Here is a 24031-nt window from a genome sequence, read left to right on the forward strand (position 1 = left end):
GATTATGCATTATTTTCTATCTCATTTCAAGGTCAGTAACTTTCGTTTTGACATTTCCGGGCCTGGCCTGTCCGGGCCTGTTTCGGTTCTAGTCCGTCCTTTGTCATTGAATACCGCTCGCTCGTGAACCATCGTCGTCTCCTGACTTGTTATATTTATAGATTATATGGACATATATATTGCATATACATACATACATACATATACATACATACATACACATACACACACACACACACACACACACACACTACATATACATAGAGTACACACATACATTGCATACATACACACACATATATACATACATACATACATACAGTACATACATACATGCATACCCACATACATATACATACATACAGTAAATACATACAGTACATACACACACACATACACACATACACACATATACATTGTCCCTCTCCCACACCCGTCCCAATATATTCCTCTTTCCCTCCCCTCATCACAATATCTATTCCCTCTTCTACTATCCTGATACCTCCACTACCTCTTCATTGTAGATACACCAGCGTGACTTGGCACGCTCCGCGTGCCTCACCACACGTCGTTTCAGAGGGACAGGCATCTTTGACCATTTCGGTGTTTTTGGGGTATTTTGGGTCTTCATGGTGTTTTGGGTCTTCAGGGCCATTTGGATCTTCAGGGTCTTTTGGATCCTCTGGACCTTTTATGGTATTTTGGGTCTTTATTGTCTTCAGGGGCTTTTGGGTCTTTTGGGACTTCAGGGTATTTTGGGTTTTCAGGGGTCTTGGTGGTCTTATGGGTCTTGGGGGATAAAAAAGGGTCGTCAAAGGTCTGAGAAGGTCTCAGCAGTCTAAACGTAATTAAGAGTTCACAGACTGTATTTTGGGTGTAATATTATTTGAAGAAGAAGACGTTTTGGTCGCATATAAACAAACAAACAAACAAACATAACCATACGTTTGCTCTATTATAATAAGATATGCACATCCTAACAGGTGCCCAGCAGGGCAGAGACACAATGCATTTGTATGGGAGACGACGCTTAATCATCGCTAACAAGTCATGTAGCACTTGTTGTTATGGGACTCAGTCTGTCTTGTTATGGGACTGGTCTTGGCTTCAAATGTGAAATGTGATATTGCCCCTGACACCCTTACAGCCAAATTACCTCCACCACTGAAGGTGGGCAGAGGTTATGTTGTTGTTGTTGTCTGTCTGTCCCTTTTTGAACAGGATATCTCAAAAAGTTGTGGTCAGATTTGGACGAAATTTGGTGGAGATGATGTGTATGAGACAAGGATGAAATGGTTGGATTTTGGTGAAGATCCATAGCCGTATCTGGATCTGAGAATCTCACCATTGAGAGATGGGCTAAAATCGATATATAGCAAGATATTTCAAAACGTTGTGGACGGATTATGACAAAACTTGGTGGATGAGTTGGTTAGGTGACAAGAAGAAGCCGATTAAAATTTGGTTCTGTTCCGGATCCAGATCCGACCTATCAGTGGGATCAAAACGTAAACCGTTCAGCCTGGCGGAGTTATGAGCTTTACCAAGTGCCCTTCTAGTCGTGACCTTTATTCGACGCATAACCCCATTCCTCGTGGTTGCTGGCATTGTGTAATACTCACGTGAGGGGAATTTGGAGAAAATTGGACATAATTACACATTTGCAGCGTGTCGACTAAGAGTCGCTGGTATGCACACATACTGGAAATAAAATTATTATATCCAGTAATCTAGCTCCATCAAGTGGTGGCCGACCTCTGGTGACATTCATGATCAGATTTCTCCAAACATCCCTCTCCTGCGCTGCTTCCCAAAGCTCTGGCAAAGCCATATTTGTTGCATCCTTGACCTCATTCGTATCCAGCACATACAAGGTCTGCCTCTTCCTCTTCCTCCCTCAACCATAGCCAGCAGGCTGACTTGTCCAGACGTTCATTTTCTGCACGCATGTTGTATCCAACCAAAGTATCCAACGGTCTCTGTTTCATCAGCACTTCTAATGTACATGCTCGTCTAATTTCTTCAACCACCGATTTGTTTGTTCTTCTTCCAATCCATGGATTTTTTTAAACATTAGTCTCCAACACTCACATTCCAAAACTGTCAACCCTCTTCCTTTCTTTCTTCTTCACTGTCCATGACTCACATCCATACATTGCACCTGGAATACCAGACTATTCACCAGCCTCCGCTTTGTTTGTATTCTCAAATATTTGTCTTTCCAGATCTTGGTAAATCCTAACATTGCTCTTCTCTCCAATTATAATCTTCTGTTAATTTCTCCTCCACATTCTCCACTCACTTCAATCTTCGAACCAGGAAGATGCAACTTTCCACTATTTCCACAAGATCATCTCTCAATCTGATCACATCAATCTTCTCAGTTGACAATATTTTATCGATTTAAAGGTTTAAATAAAGTCCAGATTTTTCACTTTCCTTCTTCACTTTCTGCAGCATTCATGAAGTCCTCTCTACTTTCTACCAAGAGTGTCATCATCAGCAGATCTTAGATTGTTGATACATCCTCCTCCAATCCTGACTCCAGCCTCTATGCCATCAAAGTTTGATTTTTCGTCAAAATTATTATAACCACAAATAAATTAGTCAATTCCATCTGATGATGATGTGTAATGGTAATGGCATAATACTAATTTATAATAATAATATGAATACCGGAACTCGCAGGATGGCCGAAAGGTATGCATACTAACCTCTAAGCGGCCTAGCCTGGGTTTAAATCCCGACCCAGGTATATACTCTCATCCCAGCATTTCACTGGCGGGGTGATTCATCAATCTGTGTGCCGTTCCTCAGATGGGCGTTAAACTGGGCGTCCCGTCTGCTGGCATTAGTTGGTGGACATTATAGATCCCATGATGTACTTCAACAAGAGTCGGCGAGCTGTCACCGGCACTATGGCAAAAAATTACAATTTCTGCCATAACTTTAGTCAAAGGGCAGGCCTGGCCAACCAGTTCGTGAAAGACTTGGGCCAAGCTTCTCCCAGTCAACCACACCAGAACATAGGAATAATTGTGGCCGTTAAAGAAAAAGAAGAAGAGGAAGAAGAAGAATATTTTCATGCACATTCTGATGACTCCTCTCTCCTCCCCCCATCAATATTATTATAAGTCACATAATGAACTTAATAAAGTTATCACCATTAAATCTGCCCAAGCTCTTGATATAAAATAGCTGATAATAGACTCACCTGAGCCCTGTGCAGGTGCTCAGACTCACGTCAGATCCCTCCACACCCTCCACATCTCCATGGTAAAGGCAATGATCCTTTGCGGTGGGCGGTACAGCCAACGTGAGGAACGAGAGAGTAATGTGACCCCCAGGGGGAAGGACAGGGAAGAGTGTCAGGACAAATCATGACATGCTGCTTCCTGTCTTGTTCTGCTTTAGGTCATTGTTAGGATTGGTCCGCATTCCTAATACAGCATTCACAGCTGGCATACTGGTAGAGTGCGGATGAAACCCCCCCCCCCCCCCCAAAAAAAAACCCACCAAACCAAAGACTGATCAAACTCACCACTCAGCAATTCCATCGTGCCATTCCCATTACAAGGTGCATGGCATGTACAAGAAACTGAATGAGGATTGAAACCTTCATTTGTTCAACTATTACATCACATTGTTCTCAAGTAGGTTGTGGTTTGGTGGATATAACATATTAGTACAAAATGGCAACAGATTTGAGCACCGGATGGGCAACTGGCAATTAGTTAAACACAATTCCCTCATGTGGAGACAATAAACAACCAACCAACCAACCTTGGTGTGCGGTGAGCTTGCAATCCGTGTGCCATTTTCCAAATAGTGTACTTCGGTAAAACCTGCCGACAGGAGGTCTCTGGAGGGATAGATTGGGGTGGCTAAAAGTTCATAACAGGTTGTGTGTGTACAATTAATCAATTGCATTTTTAATTTACCAATATTGCACAATGCCAAGCAGTAAACACTGCTGCGGAATGGTAAACAGTCCAGGATTGTGCCACCCAGCCAATAAAACTGCCACGGCAACCCTATCCAGGATGGTGCAAAGGAATGATTATTATATTTTATTTATTATTATTATTATTATATTATCTTATTAAGTTTTTTTTATATTATCATGGTTATGGATGGCAAAGGAAAAAAAGGCCACCCATTCAAATATTATCTAATATATAAAGCTCTTTCTAACCACTGAATGAGTGACTGATAATAATGTTTGGTACCTTCCGGGTGTCATAGAAAGTTAAAAATTTGGCATGCTGATGGACATAGAAGCCGGTACACCAGGAAAAATCAGAGAATTGTAGAAAAGCATCCGTAAATGAAAATTTACGTTAAAAAAACAAACAAACCATAAACAAGTGCATAAAACAAGACCGAAAGTCTAACCGAAAGTCTATAAAACAAGACCTATGGTCTTGATGACAGGACTGAGGATGACAAGAGGATGACAGGACTGAGGACTTCAACTTCAAACCGCCGTACCGCCGTAATGACATCAGACGTAATCACATCACCCTGTCATGTGACCAGATCCTCAGCTCTGATTGGTATACGTTTGAGGGGACATACATACGGACGGAGAAACACTGTTCTTGACGTCCATGCCCTCTGGGCTATGCCATATATGACAGGTTTGACGATATGTTCGGCCTGAACGAAATTGGAATCAAAATGCCAGAGTGTGGAAAGTCAGCCGCCGTACCGCCGTAATGACATCAGACGTAATCATATCACCCTGTCATGTGACGAGATCCTCAGCTCTGATTGGTATACCTTTGAGGGGACATACATACGGACATTGAAACACTGTTCTAGACGGCTTTGCCCTCTGGGCTATGCCACATAAAAACCTCAATCTATATCTAGAATTTGAAAATTGAATTCCTATAACTGCAAACTGAAATAAACACGACAATAATATCTGTAAATGAAAAAAAGAAAAAGCGTCCATAAATTAAAATTTACGTAAAAAACCATAAACGCGTTCATAAAAAAAAGAAACATCAATCGACATGTAGTATTTGAAAATTGTAATTTCCATAAGTAAACTGTGAATTAAACATGACAATAATATCCGTAAAAATGTTTTTTCTATCTAGCAGCATGTTGGTGATGCTTGCCTACAATCATAAAGCTATTTATTATGTACCGACGTACAAAGCAACAGTTTGTTATTGCTTATACAATGTGTAAGCATATCCCACTAGTATGTATAAAGACGAGCGCTAAAAGCTATGTGAGGATTTCAATAAAAGCAAATTTTACACTTGGAAAAACAAATGATTCTTACACTTAAAAAGAGGTTTTTACACTTAAAAAGAAAAAAAGAAAATCAACGGAAGAAGAAAAATGTTTACACGTTTACTCAGAGTTGTTACTAAAGGAGCAAACATTGCACTGGACAAAGAGCAAGTTCAGTGAGAATGGATGAGCACAGTCAGGAATGAGTAAAACAAGACCCCAGCCGTGATTGCAAGCACATGCAGAGGTGCGGAATTCCTCATAAGACCGAACCACAAACACATGGACAAAAGGCAGAAAAAGAGAAGAGTGGAGTGGAGGATGTGGAAACGACTCAGGGTGAGTGTGAATCACTTCCTTTCCTGGAAGACTTACTCGTTCTTATGCAGCCTCAGCACAAGTGGTCTGCCCTCGGCTCGGATGGCAAATCTCTGTGCCCGGGGATGTTGATCCTGCAAAAAGAGTATGATTCGACAAAACGATAGGATATACAATGTATTATCAGACAAGTTTGATGAAAACATATTTTCTGTAAAGTCCTGGCTTGGGACTGCCATTCCCATTGCCAGGGAGTGCTTGAGACTGAATGTTCTCACGAATCTCGAGAAGATGTCCTCGGTTCGGATTTTCGGGAGGACAACAAGTCTGTTTGAAAGCCTGTCGGGCAGAAAATAGCTCTGGAGCCGAGCTTCAACTTCAAATCGAAAATACAATACTGTATAGTGTTGACTAGGGTGTGTTTGTGTGTGTGTGTGTGTGTGTGTGTGTGTGTGTGTGTAAGTTCGCAGTGTTAAGTGTGGAAATTTCTGAGGAGATTACGGCTGGCTCAATAGCGCAGTGGGCTGTTGACGCATTAATCAATGGAGGTCCGTGGTTCGAGTCCCGTATTGTCAGAATTTTTTCACACTTAGCCCCTCACTGGAATTTGATTCCTGTTTATAAAAATATATAAATAATTTATTTATATATTCACACACACCGCAGAGATACGCAAGGAAAATAAATAAATAAATATTATATATATATATATACAGTCACGTGAAAAAGTAAGTACACCCCATGTAAAGTTTTGACTTTTTCAACATATTTCAACATACAGCTATTTGATCTTCATTTCAACAATATTGACAGATAAAGGTGATATAATATAACAAATCTCATGAAACATTTACATTTTGTAGTCCATTGTATAATTTAAATAAACATAAATGCAAATTTCGCATGTGGAAAAAGTAAATACACCCCCACATTTATCACTACTTCAAATACTTAAAATCAGAATCAGGTGCACCAGCTCAGGTGCAAATGATTAGAACATCGTTAGAGAGGATCTTGGAGGAACCTGTCTTATTTAAACCTCAGATATTTAGTTTTGTTTGCTCTTTGTTGTTGAAGTGTGCAGCGTCACCATGCCTAGATCAAAAGAGCTCTCTGAGGCCTTCAGAAAGAAGGTTATAGATGCCTACGAGTCTGGGAAGGGATTTAAAAAGATCTCCAAACAATTTGAAATCAATAATTCGACTGTCCGGAAGATCATCTACAAGTGGAGAAGATTCCAAACAACTGCCAACTTGTTCAGGCCAGGCCGCCCCAGCAAGTTCAGCCTGAGAGCAGACCGCAAGATGCTGAAAGAAGTCTCTAAGAACCCCAGAATGCCATCACAGGACCTACAGGTAGCTCTTGCCACTGTTGATGGCAAAGTGCACGAGTCTATCATGAGAAAGAGGCTGCACAAATTTGATCTACATGGGAGGTGTACCAGGAGGAAACCATTGCTGTCCAGAAAGAACATCAGGGCAAGACTAAAGTTTGCCAATGAACACCGAGGCAAAGACCAGCACTTCTGGAACAATGTGCTCTGGATAGATGAGTCAAAGGTAGAGCTATTTGGCCACAGTACCAGAAGACATGTTTGGCGAAAACCAAAGACAGCATTTGACCACAAGAACCTGATACCAACTGTAAAGCATGGTGGTGGAAATATCATGGTTTGGGGCAGCTTTGATGCATCAGGGCCTGCGCAGCTCACCATCATATAATCCACTATGAATTCTTCATTGTACCAGAGGGTGCTTGAGGATAATCTGAGGCCATCTGTCAGAGTGTTGAAGCTCAACCGAAGGTGGACCTTGCAACATGACAATGACCCTAAACATACCAGTAAATCCACCAAGGAATGGCTGAAAAGAAAGAAATGGAGGGTTCTGGAATGGCCAAGTCAAAGCCCGGATCTAAATCCCATCGAGATGTTGTGGGGGGATATGAAACGAGCTGTGCATGCAAGAAACCCCTCAAGCATCGCACAGCTGAAAGAATTCTGCATGGAGGAGTGGGCAAAAATTTCTCCCAGTCGATGTCAGAGACTGGTAGACAGTTATAAGAAACGCCTACTTGAGGTTGTTTCTGCCAAAGGGGGCAATACCACCTATTAGAGCCAAGGGTGTACTTACTTTTTCCACATGCGAAATTTGCATTTGTTTATTTAAATTATACAATGGACTACAAAATGTAAATGTTTCATGATATTTGTTATATTATATCACCTTTATCTATCAATATTGTTGAAATGAAGATCAAATAGCTGTATGTTGAAATATGTTGAAAAAGTCAAAATTTACATGGGGTGTACTTACTTTTTCATGTGACTGTATATATATATATACATACAGTATATATGTATACATACAGTATATATATATATACATACAGTATATATATATATAAACAGTATATATATATACATACAGTATATATATATATACATACAGTATATATATATATATTTAAAAAAAATTTCAGTTTCAAAAATTTCAGTTAAGTTTCAGAAATATATATATATTTCAAAAAAAATAAATACAGTATATATATACATACAGTATATATATACATACAGTATATATATATATACACAGTATATATGTATACATACAGTATATATGTATACATACAGTATATATATATACATACAGTATATATATATATATATATATACAATACATATATATACATACAGTATATATATATATATATATATATATATATATATACATATATATACTGAAACGCAAAAGAAACTTACCACCTTTGAAACCTTTAAATATCAACAATAACACTGCGTGTAGTAAATGTGTGAACTTATTTGTGGACAATAGTGTCCTCACTGTCAGACAAAACGGTCACGGATGGTCACTTGAACCTTCAATGGTCACTTCATAGCACAGCTGTTGAACAGCCGTTTTGACTGTCAGTGATTAGCCAAGAGGTACGGGATGATTTTAATGAGCTGCACGTGATGTCTTGATATTGGCATTAAAAAGGCCAGTGCAAAATGGGCATTTTGACCGAAAAATTTGACCATTTTGACCAACTTCAAAAAGACCGAAAACACAAAAGAAACTTACCACCTTTGAAACCTTTAAATATCAACAATAACACTGCGTATAGTAAATGTGTGAACTTATTTGTGGACAATAGTGTCCTCACTGTCAGACAAAACGGTCACGGATGGTCACTTGAACCTTCAATGATCACTTCATAGCACAGCTGTTGAACAGCCGTTTTGACTGTCAGTGATTAGCCAAGGGGTACGGGATGATTTTAATGAGCTGCACGTGATGTCTTGATATTGGCTTTGAAAAGGCCAGTGCAAAATGGGCATTTCAATCAACATGCCACGATTGTCAAGGGATCAACGGCAGCGTGCCCTGGGCATGCTGCAAGGCGGACTGAGCTACCGTGAGGTGGCACGTCGCCTTGGCTGTTCACATCAGACGATATCGGCCCTGGTGGACAGAGACACCCTCCACAACTCTGCAGATGACAGACCTCGATCAGGGAGGCCAAGAGTCACCACTGCAAGGCAGGACAGGCAGATGGTCCGAAGTCACCTGCGGGATCGATTCCATCCAGCATCCCGCACTGCGGCAGAAACGCCGGGGCGTGCAAACCCACGGATCTCCAATGATACTGCACGAAGACGACTGCATGACTATGGTCTGACTGCCAGAAGACCATACAGAGGCCCTGTGATGACGGTTGCCCATTGCCGCAACCGCCAGAGATGGTGCCAGCAGCATCAGCGGTGGACCTTGGCGCAGTGGACCTCGCTTTCAGCAATGAGTCAAGGTTCTGTGTGGACAATCCTGATGGGCGTGAGTGTGTCTGGAGAAGAACTGGCGAGCGATATGCCGATTGTTGCGTGCGTCAAGCCAACAGGTGGGGTGGCCCAAGTGTGATGGTGTGGGCAGCCATATCAGGCCGGTACAGGGCGCCACTGGTGGTTGTGGATGGGAATCTTAACGCCCAGCGGTATGTGGATAACATCCTGCGACCTCATCTGCTGCCATTCCTGCTAGACCACCCAGAACTGAGAACCTTTCAGCATGACAACGTTCGTCCCCATGCTGCTCGCTTTACCACTGCATTTCTCCAAGGCGAGAACATCAACACCATGCAGTGGCCTGCGCTCTCCCCTGACCTGAATCCCATAGAGCACCTGTGGGATGAGCTTGGGAGACGCGTAGTTGGCAGGGCCAGGACACGGGCAGAGCTGCTTCAGACATTGAGGACTGAATGGGACAGAATCCAGCAGCAATCCATCCAAAGACTGGTAGGCAGTATACGCCGACGATGCACTGCCTGTATCCAAATCAATGGTGGCCATACACGCTATTGAAAGGGGACTGACATTGCACCCTGTGCTGTTCTGTACTGTAGAACAAACTGATGAGATGGTGTATCTTGGTCAAAAACTTGACATGTCATCAATAAAATGCCAATGTTTCAATTAGCAATTGTTGGTTTGTTTTATTTTGAACTGTTACAATTTTATTACATTTCAAACAAGTGGTAAATTTCTTTTGCGTTTTCGGTCTTTTTGAAGTTGGTCAAAATGGTCAAAATGGTCAAATTTTTCGGTCAAAATGCCCATTTTGCACTGGCCTTTTTAAAGCCAATATCAAGACATCACGTGCAGCTCATTAAAATCATCCCGTACCCCTTGGCTAATCACTGACAGTCAAAACGGCTGTTCAACAGCTGTGCTATGAAGTGACCATTGAAGGTTCAAGTGACCATCCGTGACCGTTTTGTCTGACAGTGAGGACACTATTGTCCACAAATAAGTTCACACATTTACTATACGCAGTGTTATTGTTGATATTTAAAGGTTTCAAAGGTGGTAAGTTTCTTTTGTGTTTTCGGTCTTTTTGAAGTTGGTCAAAATGGTCAAATTTTTCGGTCAAAATGCCCATTTTGCACTGGCCTTTTTAATGCCAATATCAAGACATCACGTGCAGCTCAATAAAATCATCCCGTACCTCTTGGCTAATCACTGACAGTCAAAACGGCTGTTCAACAGCTGTGCTATGAAGTGACCATTGAAGGTTCAAGTGACCATCCGTGACCGTTTTGTCTGACAGTGAGGACACTATTGTCCACAAATAAGTTCACACATTTACTACACGCAGTGTTATTGTTGATATTTAAAGGTTTCAAAGGTGGTAAGTTTCTTTTGCGTTTCAGTATATATATATACATATAAATATACAGACTTGGCATTTAATATGGAATATTTTTTTTGAGGGGGTGAACTTACTTTTCAAGATGTCTTAGAACCAAATGTTCATTGGAATTATGTTGAAATTATTCTAGATTTTGTTAATGTGACCTTTAAAAGAAACAAAAACCACATTTGACATTTCGAAACAAATAAATTGATCCTTGAAAGTGATGTAAACTGATATCGAACTCAATTCATGGACAGTACTGTGTTAAACTTCTGTACGTTTTCCAGAAGTATTTCTTTATTTTGCACATTAGCCAAATTTTTTTTTAACAAAAACAAAAGTTAAATTACGACTGGGATTACGGACAGTAAAATTACAGGTCAGTACTTCGTGTAACCCCCACGAGCATTCAAGAGAGCACGTACACGTCGAGGCATACTGTTCACGAGATTTGCCAAGGTTTGGACAGGAATCTCTTGCCATGCAGTGACAATATCCTGCTGCAATTCACGCACAGAGGTAGGCTGCTTGTCCAAGTGGTCGATTTGACGCGTTAATTCTGCCCACAAGTTCTCTATCGGATTCAAATCCAGGGACATGGCAGGCCACTCCATATGCTCTACACCACGGTCAGCAAGAAAGTGTTGGATCATGCGAGCACGATGAGGCCATGCATTGTCATCTTGGAAGACAAAGTTTCCTCGAAAGGCTGCACGAGCAAATGGAAGCAATGTTTCTTCCAGAATGGCCCTGTACTTGAACTGGTTCAGGTTTCCATTCAGAACAACCAGGTCAGTTTTGCCCCCTGCATGAAAAGCAGCCCAAACGGTCACCCCACCACCTCCAGCTTGGACTCTTGGCACTATACAATCTTTGTTGTCGGCTTCATGCACTTGTCTGCGCTCTCGGACGTGGCCATCTTGACGATAGACCAGAAATCTAGACTCGTCACTGAAGATCACGTGATTCCAGTGTCCTGGCTGCCATTAACGGTGCTCTCTGGCCCACTGCAATCGGCGCTGGCGGTGTTGTCTGGTCAGGCGTGGCTTTCTCAGGGGACGCCTGGCACGATAGCCTGCTCGAACCAGTCGTTGGTTGACTCACCTTCTGGATACAGGCACATTTGTCAGTTGCTGCCACTCAGCCCTAAGCCGATTAGCTGACTTGGTACAGCCATTTCGGACTAACCGGTGCAGCTGGCGATCATCTCTCCTTGTGGTTCTGCGGGGACGTCCTGGCCTCGGTATTGGAGTAGGGACACCCCTCTGAGCATTTCGTTTCAGGATCTTTGACACCTGACCTTGAGTGATGCCATACTGCCGAGCAATAGCACGCTGTTTCATGCCGTAATTTCGTAAAGCCACCACTCCATGACAAACAGCATTGTTGAGTTGACGGACCATCTCCAGAGGAAGCGGCAATAACTTTTGGAGACGTGCAGCAGTTGTTTTCCACTAATACAGAACGCAACAACCCTTGTATACCCGACTGTGAAGCCAATCATCAAATGCACCTGTCCGTACATTTTGCCACGCCACCTGTGATATAATCCTGTTGTTGACTTCTTGCTGCGACAGGCAATCAGTGACATGGTTCTTTTAAGAAATAAATCACCAAAGTGTAAAAGAAACTCACCAAATTGATATAATGAGTTAAGAAAGTAAACCCAAGTCCAGAAAAAAAAAATTCCATATTAAATGCCAAGTCTGTATATATATATATATATATATATATATATATATATATCTATATATATAAAGTAGAGTTGGCCTCTATCTATGATCTCTAAGATCTCGAGAACCCGTGGACGGATTTGCGAGCGGAAAGTACTGTTCGACTCGGGATGGTCCCAGGAATGTCACGGAGACATAAACATTAAAAAAATTTCGGGTTTTAAAATTAGCGTATTATTAGCACTAGCAGAAGAGAGAGGGATTCGAAGGGAGGGAGCGCAGCGCTTCTAGCGCTTCTGACTACAGCACACCTTAAAATTAAAAAAACTTCGGGTCTACAATCTCTAAGATCTCGAGAACCCGTGGACGGATTTGCGAGCGGAAAGTACTGTTCGACTCGGGATGGTCCCAGGAATGTCACGGAGACATAAACATTTAAAAAATTTCGGGTTTTAAAATTAGCGTTCCCCTCCCCTCCTCTTCCCCCTCCCCTCCTCCTCCCACTCCCGTGCAAAGCCGGGTACCTCTGCTAGTATATATATATATATATATATATATATATATATATATATATATATATATATATATATATATTGTTACAGACACGACTTTGATGTTAAGGTGGGCCGAGCGGAATGGCCGTCGTGTCCGCACAAATTACCCGATTGTACTCGAACGTTGACGAAGCCGCGCCACGCTGGCTCAATAAGAAAAAGAAGACACCCGGCTGGATTACAATAACACAATACGACACCAGGGGTTCAGTTCTCAAGACCTCCGGAGGAGGTTATATTAAGGCGGAAGGTTAGATTACAACTACAAGAGGGACAGCATAGAAAGACAAGCACTTAGACACAATCTTATATTATTCCCAACAGACGACAGATAAACGGGACAAAGCTGACTCACACGGGGATTGATGGAAAGGACAGGCGGGTAGCGATGGCTCCAGGTGCACCTGGGCTCAAAGGTCAGAATCGACTCGGTCCGGTCCAGAGATGCGGGGAGGTCGCAGCGCTCGGATGGCGTCTTGTCTGCTCAAGCTGGGGGCGCATCTGACTCAGCGCTCGCAGGTGGCTTTCCTTCTCCAAGCTGGGTGCGCATCTGACTCAGCGCTCGCAGGTGGCTTTCCTTCTCCAAGCTGGGTGCGCATCTGACTCAGCGCTCGCAGGTGGCTTTCCTTCTCCAAGCTGGGTGCGCATCTCTCGTCACATCCGGCGCGTGGCCGCGTATATCCGGCGGGGAGTGACACGCCCTCGGCTCGTTAGCTCCGCCTCGTGGAATCGGCACGTTGCTTCTCATTGGGTGCGTGCGGGGGGTTTACCAGGCTCCGCCCTTGATGAGGAGCTGACAAGGAGCCCCTTCGTGGTAACCCCGTGGAGCGCATGGTCTATGGCGCTAATCGAGCCGGTGTGAGGACGCATCCTCCCCCGCTCCGCCGCCATCTCCTCTGTTGTTGTTGTAATTGTTGGGGAAGAAGATGGAAGGAGGTATGGGAAAGGTCCTAAACTCACTACTGATGCCATATAATCACATTCTGGTGCAACGAAGAGTCATAATTAATGGAAACGAGGCCTTAACTGACATAGATTAAGAATAACTAGGAAGATGTCCGAAAGTTGTCTACGTGTGGTGCGGTGGACCTGGGCACGACATTTAATGGGGGAATAAGGGGAAGGTCGGCTCTACTGATTGTTATTTACATGCAATGGGACTAGGGAATGGGGGATTGGGGAAAGTTGGGGAGTATTGGAGAAAATAGGGGAATATTTACAAGCGGATATGGAGGCCAAATTCCATATTCGCAACATTGCACCCTTCTCTACCCTCGGGGCGTCCTGACCCGATAAATTTTTACCTACTTTAGTGTGGCACGCAATGTAGTTCCCTCTACTATTAACTCTACCCTGAGTGCGACAGTTTTACAGATATTCACAAATGAGTAAATATGTCCCCCTGCGACGTTGCACCCTTCTCCTCACAGAAACACACCCACAGGATAACCGAATCCGGAAAGAATTCTCAAACTAAACATACAGCCGGTAGGGAGCATTATTTACAAGACTACGCTGCTATTTACACTACGATCCAGGACCTGTTTTTGGAGGAACACATGCAGATGTTATGCATAGAGAGAGCGCGCTTGCCAACATCGATACACCAACCCACGAGTGCTCTGTGGCCGACGGCCTTTAATAACGTGCAGAGCACCCTTCCCGAGCATCAAAAGCACCACCCCACCACCAATCGGTGCAGTCACCATTGTTCATTGGAATAAAAATAAATGCGACAACCCCTAACCCTGCAGGTGTCTCTTGCTCTTCGTGTGGCCTTCAGTGGTGTTAATTAACAGTGGTTCACCTTTATGGCATAGGTGCCACGTTGACCCATAGGTCCATCCCCGGGTGGTGCTTGGCCGCAAACGAACTGCGGTCCATTGTGGGTGGCCACAAACATTGCGGTCCATATGGTGTATCGATCCCGGCAGCAAACAGCGAAAGTGCAGGCCCACAACTGCGCAGCCAGCACCTCTCTCTCCTCTCTCTCTACCCCAAAGCCAGATCCTCGGAGGTGGGAGACAAAAGAAGCAGACAAGTGAGTAAGGTGGTAAGGGCGCAAAAGTGCACGCAATGTAAGGTGATGCACACTGGGGGCACATGGGAACCAGGTGAGACAGGTACGTTCCTATCGTACGCCCCCCCCCCCCCACCAGGTAACCTACATGGCCCCTCCCTTACCCCTTACTGTATCCACACAACACAACACTACCCATAAACATCTACTTTACAACTCAACAAACATCCCTACTGTCTTCCCCGTTCCTCCCATATACCAAATTCGTCTTCTCTCCCTCCTAACCAATCAAATTTGCCATTTTCAACTCTCATCAAAATTTGCCATCTCCAACTGCACATCAAAATTTGCCATCACCAATTCATCATCAGTCCCTCCTAAGGAGGGAGAGATGGAATCACCCCAATGTCTCATCCACGTCGTGATGCGTCTCACAAATCCACAGCAATCTCATTTCCTGCACACAGAACAAAGAAAACACAGGTGTGGAGTCATCATCATCACCACAGGTAAGTGGCTGCGTATGGTGCGACAGGTTCTTCAATCCTAACTATTTCCTAAATGACTTTAACAACTTTACACTACCCGGGGTCTTTCTCCGGCCAAACCATTGGCCCTCTTACTCTATGGGTTCTAAAAACCAATTCCCATTGGCCAACCTGTGGTGCTTTTCAATTTGGGGTCTCACTCCCCCGATTCATCTCCCGGTGCCCTCGTACAATTTCTGGGCTGCGACGTGTACCTCTCCCAGTGGGTCTACCCACCTGCACACCTCCACCACTGTAGTTGCCTCCGAGCTTACCTGCTCCTTACCCTAACCTAACTACCTGGGGAAGGCCCTCTGGCACTCTCCCCACTCGGTGCCCTCTCTGGCACTGGGCTGCCCGATCCACACCCGGGATCCTCAGGCACCCATTCACAACTCTACCGGCTCCCAGAGCCCACCTGCGGCCTCACCTGGCCGACATCCTCACAGTGGTGGAGTGCCCAACCAACTACACACACTAACAGGCTACACGCCCAGCCATTTCCACAACACTAATGCACCCATTCACAACACCATTCTGCTACCGCACCACAAATGCCAATATCCAACCACAATTTACCTGTACCCTCTACCTAACACTTACACTACCCGCCCCGGGTACTCGTGAAAGGGGTCCACTCTTCCCCCATCCACACCTTCGCACCATGCACACCACTCCGTACCACTTACTCCAACTCTCTCCACACACCTGTACTTGCACACCTGTGCTCTCACACCTGGTGCCACCTGCACCCTTCTCTCCCCAAGCGCATTCGCGCTGATCCACACACTCACTACTCATACACTGCTCCACACACCTGTCCAGTTGCACACCTGTGCAATCACACCTGTTCAATTCTCACACACACCGCATCATCTCAGCTAACTACTCCCTTCTGAAACTTGCGCTTCCCAGTCGTCCCTTTAAACTATTGCGCTCCCACGTCATTATCATCCATACTAATCTACCTGCTTCCCCACTACAGGTATCAGTCACTAACTAACCTTAACGTTACCTAAGGTCATCTTCTCTAGATCCCTACACACAATATCCTAACCCACCTGGGCTAGTTTTCACTGCCATACACCCCATAAACTATTGCTCCTTTGCCCCCACCATGGGAAGGGTGGCAGGGATGCCATCCCGGGTCCATCTCGACCCCCAAGCTCCTTAAATCCCCTGGCGCATCATACGCACGACCATATTGGTCACCACTTACACCGGGTCCTCTTCCTCTTCGCTTCTCCTCCATCACCTGCGAATCCCTCATCCGGTTAATGAGCACATCATCACGATCCAAACACAGACTTTGGACCAATTCTTTTATCTCCTCTTTTATTTCTTTCTTATCCCCTCTCCGTCGCTTCTTAATTTCGCTCATCCCTTCTTCCACTTCTTCTAATTTGTGCTTCACTTCTTTTATTCCCCGGTACGTCTCCTCAAGCTCGTCCTCCAAGGCTACCTTGACCGTTTCCATGTGCGTCCTCACCTGCCGGTCCTTCGTCTCCATTACCTCTATCACCTCGTCCAGCCTCGTTGTCAGTCCCTCACGTACCATCTGACATTCCCTCTTCGTCGCTATCAAGTCATCTTTTAGTTCTTTCTGTGTCGCTTTTAAACCTCCTATTACCGCTGTGTTCTTTTGAACCTGCTCCACTAACTCCGTCTGTCCCACCGTCAGCTGCTCCACCTCCTGCGTCAGGTCCTCTATGCCCCCTTGTAACTTTACAGTCCCCTTTCTCACCTCCTTCTCCATGTGCTCCTTACAGTGCCTCACCTCCTCGCGCACTCCTCCGACCTCCTCACTCACTCCTCTTCTGATCTGCTCTCCCATCACTTGCATCTCCTGCCCAGATGCCACCCTCATCTGCTCCATTTCCTCCCTGTGAGCATCCAGTTTGGTTTCTACCCCCATTCTGACCCCCTCTATCTGCTGCTCCATTTGTTTAACTTCCCTTTCCGCTTGGTCCCTCATGTCCCTCAATTTGCCTTCCATACTGTTTTCTAACCCCTCTAACCCATTTTTCACTCCCTCTATTTGATTCTCTTGAGCGGCCATTCTGTTTTCTACCCCCGTTAACCCATGTTTCACTCCCTCTATCTGATTCTCTTGAGCGGCCATTCTGTTTTCTACCCCCGTTAACCCATTCTTTACTTCTTTTATCCCGTTGTCTAACTCCTCAAATTTCTTTTCTAATCCCTTAAAATTATTGTCTAACCCCTCACCGGTACCCCTCATTTGGCCCTCTAATCGCCCACTATCAACCCTCATTTGGCCCTCCATCCTATCCATTTTTGCATTCAGTTGGGTCAAGAATAATCTGAGGTCAAACCCGGTTTGCCCAGCGTCCCCAGCCGCCACCGCAGGCTCGCCCTCCGCGGCGCCGCTATTTTGGGACCCTTCAACCACGTGAGCGAGCGCGCCATTTTGCGCGCCCGCTACTTCGTGCGTGACGGCGCTATTTTGCGAACCTGCCGCCCTCACTGCTTCGCTCTCCTCATGTCCCTCAATTTGGTCCTGGACCGACCCTGCTTCACTCTCCCCTACCGGACCCCAGCCGTCTTGATCCGCCATAGCGCGACTTTCAAAATTCGAGTTTCGTAACACCAATCCAAATTTTGCTGTTATAATTTCGTCGAGCGCAGTAACCGCGGGACCGCGCTCCGGATCGATTTGGTCGAGCGCCGTACGCGCTCCGGCTCGATTTTCCCTCCCAAAATTTGGGCCTAACTAATTTAGTCCCGGGTCCGAATCCCACTCCTGACACCAATTGTTACAGACACGACTTTGATGTTAAGGTGGGCCGAGCGGAATGGCCGTCGTGTCCGCACAAATTACCCGATTGTACTCGAACGTTGACGAAGCCGCGCCACGCTGGCTCAATAAGAAAAAGAAGACACCCGGCTGGATTACAATAACACAATACGACACCAGGGGTTCAGTTCTCAAGACCTCCGGAGGAGGTTATATTAAGGCGGAAGGTTAGATTACAACTACAAGAGGGACAGCATAGAAAGACAAGCACTTAGACACAATCTTATATTATTCCCAACAGACGACAGATAAACGGGACAAAGCTGACTCACACGGGGATTGATGGAAAGGACAGGCGGGTAGCGATGGCTCCAGGTGCACCTGGGCTCAAAGGTCAGAATCGACTCGGTCCGGTCCAGAGATGCGGGGAGGTCGCAGCGCTCGGATGGCGTCTTGTCTGCTCAAGCTGGGGGCGCATCTGACTCAGCGCTCGCAGGTGGCTTTCCTTCTCCAAGCTGGGTGCACATCTGACTCAGCGCTCGCAGGTGGCTTTCCTTCTCCAAGCTGGGTGCGCATCTGACTCAGCGCTCGCAGGTGGCTTTCCTTCTCCAAGCTGGGTGCGCATCTCTCGTCACATCCGGCGCGTGGCCGCGTATATCCGGCGGGGAGTGACACGCCCTCGGCTCGTTAGCTCCGCCTCGTGGAATCGGCACGTTGCTTCTCATTGGGTGCGTGCGGGGGGTTTACCAGGCTCCGCCCTTGACGAGGAGCTGACAAGGAGCCCCTTCGTGGTAACCCCGTGGAGCGCATGGTCTATGGCGCTAATCGAGCCGGTGTGAGGACGCATCCTCCCCCGCTCCGCCGCCATCTCCTCTGTTGTTGTTGTAATTGTTGGGGAAGAAGATGGAAGGAGGTATGGGAAAGGTCCTAAACTCACTACTGATGCCATATAATCACATTCTGGTGCAACGAAGAGTCATAATTAATGGAAACGAGGCCTTAACTGACATAGATTAAGAATAACTAGGAAGATGTCCGAAAGTTGTCTACGTGTGGTGCGGTGGACCTGGGCACGACATTTAATGGGGGAATAAGGGGAAGGTCGGCTCTACTGATTGTTATTTACATGCAATGGGACTAGGGAATGGGGGATTGGGGAAAGTTGGGGAGTATTGGAGAAAATAGGGGAATATTTACAAGCGGATATGGAGGCCAAATTCCATATTCGCAACAATATATATATAAAACCACCTTTAGAGGCCATTTTTCCCCGCAAAGCGGGGGTTGGAGATAGCGGAATATATATATATATATATATATATATATATATATGTATATATATATTCACACCGTAGAGATACACGAGGAAAATAAACACAAGAAAGGAGGAAAATGAGGGGCATGACTTTCAGGATGAAGATTGTTTAAATATACAGCATGCTGAGGGACAGGGGGTATACATATGTGGGTTATGTCAACAAGCATTGAATCCCTGGTGGGGAAGGCATGCATTTGAACCATTCTTACACGTCAAGTAAAGATGACAGGATGGCTGAATCACTATGGCAGGTTACCTAGTGACAGGTCTGTCACAAGTTTGAAATCTGAATTAATGAACACCATGTGTCAGCTCCACACAAGCAAGGTTTCATGGGAAGTGAAGCTACCTGTGCTGTATGCAGTAACTTCTTCTAAAGGATTTTTTAAAACCCTACAATTAAACAAGTCTATTAGTTTCCACCCTGAGCCACGTTTTCATTTAAAAGAGAAATGGCAAAGAAAACTGAAGCCGTCTGTGGCATGCCCCCCCCCCCAACCCACCCCCTTCCCCCCACCCCGAAACTCCCCCCCCCCTTCACCTTCCAGTTTAAGCAAAGTTAAAAAATGGCAAAAGTTTCCACCAGGAATGACGCAATATCAAATTTTGAATTCATTTTGACCTCTGTGATCCCCAGCCCTTGGGGCATGAACCAGGGGGTCAAATCCAAAATTCGTTACATATTCAATGTGTGTTCCCCAATGTTGATTGCATATATAAAGTTTCATCAAAAAATGTTTTGTGCCTACAAAATGAAATCACGTGTTGCCACGCATAAAAAAAATGAAAATATGCCTGCAATTGCATTTTTTGGCTTGGTTTTTGACCCCACCCCAAGGGGGTGGGGCCAAAAGTGGTACTGCTTTCGTACCTTCTTGCCATGTGGTGATCCACAAACCACCAGATTTGGTGAATTTCTGCAGAACCGTTTAGGAGGAAATAACATGACAGACAGACAGACAGACGAGCCGATTACAATATCCACCGGTTTTGTTTTTTTCAAAAAGCGTGGGGATAATAAAAAGACTGAATGACTTTTGGTTACCTCTTCACGCCTTCCCATTGGAAGTCCCAATGGCAACCTGATGGCAACAGGAGTCACAGCCAAAGGAAATTCTTCCAGGCGAGGGAGGTGAACCAAAAAGCTCAAGAATCATGACTTCAATAGCAAAGATAATACTTCAAGAGCAGTAGGAAGTTATCATTCTGGCAGCTCCTTGTTGCAGGTGTGACGTCAGTTTGAAAGATGTGTTTGTGGAGGAAAGGGGGTGAGGAGTTGAAATGAGTTGGGAGCAATTAAATCAAAGGAGCCGGATGTGTTCTTTCTTTTCCATCATCGTTTGAAACTTGAGAACGTGGAAGATTATCCCTTACATGGGAATGAAGACCATTGTTTTGGTTAGAGCTCATACAAAGCATCCTGTGCTTAGACAAACAACAACCAATTGAACAAGACAATGAGCATTTGAAACGTTTATTTTGTTATCAACTTCAATACCTGGACTTCAGGAAAGAGTAAAATAAAATAAAAGATAAAACTAGAACGCCACTCAGGAGAGCGGATACTCCCGCCGTGGGTCAAGTTGGAATCTATCTTCCAATGGTAAAAAATCCTTCCAAAAATTCCTGGATCGGGAATAATATCCTGAGCTTCACCAAAAACAAATCAATTCTTCCTTATCCCAAGGGCAATCATCCCACCAACTTCCATCCAAATCCGTTCAGAACTTTCCCAGATATCTTGTTCACAAACACACGAACATACGAACATAATAACACACACACACACACACACACACACACACACACACACACACACACACACACACACACACACACACACACACACACACACACACACACACACACGATCGAATGCATTACTCCCTAGCGGGAGTAATAAATCATAGCATCACATAACAACATAACATAACATAACATAACATAAACAAGCTAATGCGACCACTCATTCTTCTGGGAAGAATCCCGTGCACATGCTGGTCACACTTACAACTCACCTAAGTCTTTATAAGTTCATCAAATACTGACACCGCGATTGACATTCCCTGAGGTAAATGTTGATATCTCTTCTGAGGTTTAAAAAAAAAAAACTATTTTAAAGCATTATACGTATCAACCGATACATTTTATAAAACGGGGAGACCGAATACACACTTTGGTGGTTTTAAAATGACAGAACACGTCTTTATTATAAATTTTAAAAAAAGAACCTTGAAGACGACGCTGCTTGTTGCGATTGGTACTACGTATTGCGTAGTGACGTCTGGGGGCGTGGCTTCAGTGGTTAGTGGCGGCTCGTCATGATGGCCGTGTGCTCTGTGAGAGCTTGGTAGCGTCTTTAATAAACGACTTGATTAAAGGAGACTCCTGAACTTACTACATGGTGGCAGCGCGGGATCGTGAAGATCAACAAGCAGTTTGACGTTTGGTCTCGTTTTCTTTGCGGATTACCACGGCGGCACGTTCCGTGTTTTTTTTCAACATGGCGAAGTTCCCGACAATGGACTGGTCCAGCTCGGACCTGGCGGAGACCTTCAAGTTATTCAAGCAACGAATGAACTTGGTGCTGTCGGACGAGGGCATCGATACTAAAGCCAGACAGAACATCAAGATTCAGATTGCTGTGGGACACGAAGGACTGAGGCGGATCAATGCATCGACTCTGAGTGACGATGATAAAAAGGATCCGGATAAATTATATAAATTACTCGAGGATCAGTTGGACATTCATGTAAACTTTCGGATTCACCGGCTGGAAATGATGAGATTTCGGCAGCAAGAAGGAGAGTCCATTGATGATTTCGTCAACCGATGCCGACGGAAGGGAAGGTTGTGCAATTTCTCCGAAACAGAACTCTCGGAACGGATTATCGAGTTGATTGTTGCGAGCACGTCACGTGATGATTTTCAAAAGCATCTGCTCGACCAGGAGGTCGGGTATGACATGGACCTGGTTTTAAGTGAGGGACGCAAGTACGAAGCAATGGTAATCGGAAAGCAGGCCATCCAGAAGATGGAAGGGCCTTCATCGTCTGTGAATGCCATGCCACATCGACAAAAGTGCAAAAAGTGTGGACTATCACATCCACCACGGAACTGCCCAGCATACAATGATTATTGTAAGTATTGTGGTGAACTGGGACACTGGGCCCGTTGTTGTGAAAATCCCAAACGAAGCACGACATATGCTGATGGATACGAGTGGAGCCGCCGTCCTGCAATGGGTGGAAGAGGCCGTCGAGTCATCAAAAGCAAGTTGAGAGGTATGCTTCGGGGAAGTAACAATAATGGGACCTCGGTGAATGAAGTGTTGGGGTATTGTACTGAAGGCGATGAAGACAGTTACGAAAGTGACACTGACGCATATGAACACACCAAGCCGTTTCATGTGATCAGGGTATCCGCACTGTGTATGAAGGAGATGAGGGATGAAGTGTACACATTGTTGAACATTGTATGCCCTGACATGAAAGGTGTATACAAACTGCAGTTGAAAGTGGATACAGGTGCGTCAGGGAATACTTTGCCAACGCGTATTGTGAAGGACATGTATGGAAACAAATGGATGTCAAAACTGACTCCGCTTGGTGGGACCAAGCTCACTGCTTACAATGGCAGTGAGATCAAGTGTCATGGAATTCCTCAAGCTTTTGTGTCGATATAAAGACTCAGATTGGTTCAAGTACAGGTTCTATGTGGTTGAAGTACCTGGACCTGCAGTACTTGGACTACCAGCATGTGAACGGCTCAACACCGTCACCATAAACAGCATTGCTGGGCAACGGAGGACATTGCTGAAGGCTGCATCTCCAGCATCAAGGATTCCAAAACCAATGCGCCATGAGGAACAGGCCTACAAGGTGAATTCCGTGGATGATTTGAAAAGGCTGTTCCCGGACAGGTTTGCCTGCATTGGGAATTTTAAAGGAAAAGTGAGGCTTCATCTAAAGCCTGATGCAAAGGCATCGATTGACGCACCAAGGAAGTGTAGTGTTGACATCAAAGGGAAGTTGAAGGAGGAACTAATGAAAATGGAAAAACAGGGTATCATCAGGAAAGTGGACTATCATACGGATTGGTGCTCTTCCATCTGTAATAGTGTAAAGAAAGATGGGAGCTTAAGAGTATGTCTCAATCCGAAATGCCTGAACTCTTGGCTGAAGAGGTGTCCACATAAAATACTGACATTAGACGAGCTGAACCCAGAATTTGCTGACGCCACAATATTCTCAAAATTAGATGCTCGGGCTGGTTATTGGGCTGTGCATCTGGATGAGGAAAGCCAGGATTTGACCACATTCCGCACACCTTTTGGGCGCTGGTGCTTCAAGAGATTGCCTTTTGGGTTATGTGTCAGCCAGGATCTGTTCTAGAAAGCCATGGACCGCGTACTCGAGCAAGCACCA

At 44.9% G+C, this 24031-nt stretch overlaps 1 protein-coding gene across 3 annotated transcripts in view; it reads right to left on the reverse strand.

Moving 5' to 3' along the window:
- The window catches only part of LOC137423720 (disintegrin and metalloproteinase domain-containing protein 12), a 205245-nt gene that overhangs the window by 140655 nt on the left and 40559 nt on the right, over positions 1-24031 (reverse strand). For all 3 annotated transcript variants that reach the window (XR_013622792.1, XM_068111167.2, XM_068111166.2), the window contains exons 3-5: positions 5626-5702; positions 3784-3862; positions 3215-3291 (exon numbers count right to left, since the gene is read on the reverse strand). Coding sequence is in view for 2 of the 3 variants with exons in the window: in XM_068111167.2 (XP_067967268.2) it covers positions 3215-3291; positions 3784-3862; positions 5626-5702 (233 nt within the window). In the remaining variant the exon portion in view is untranslated. The remainder of the gene's footprint in view (positions 1-3214; positions 3292-3783; positions 3863-5625; positions 5703-24031) is intronic.

Source organism: Myxine glutinosa, chromosome 3, assembly GCF_964187855.1.
Source record: "Myxine glutinosa chromosome 3, kmMyxGlut1.1, whole genome shotgun sequence".
NCBI lineage: Eukaryota > Metazoa > Chordata > Myxini > Myxiniformes > Myxinidae > Myxine > Myxine glutinosa.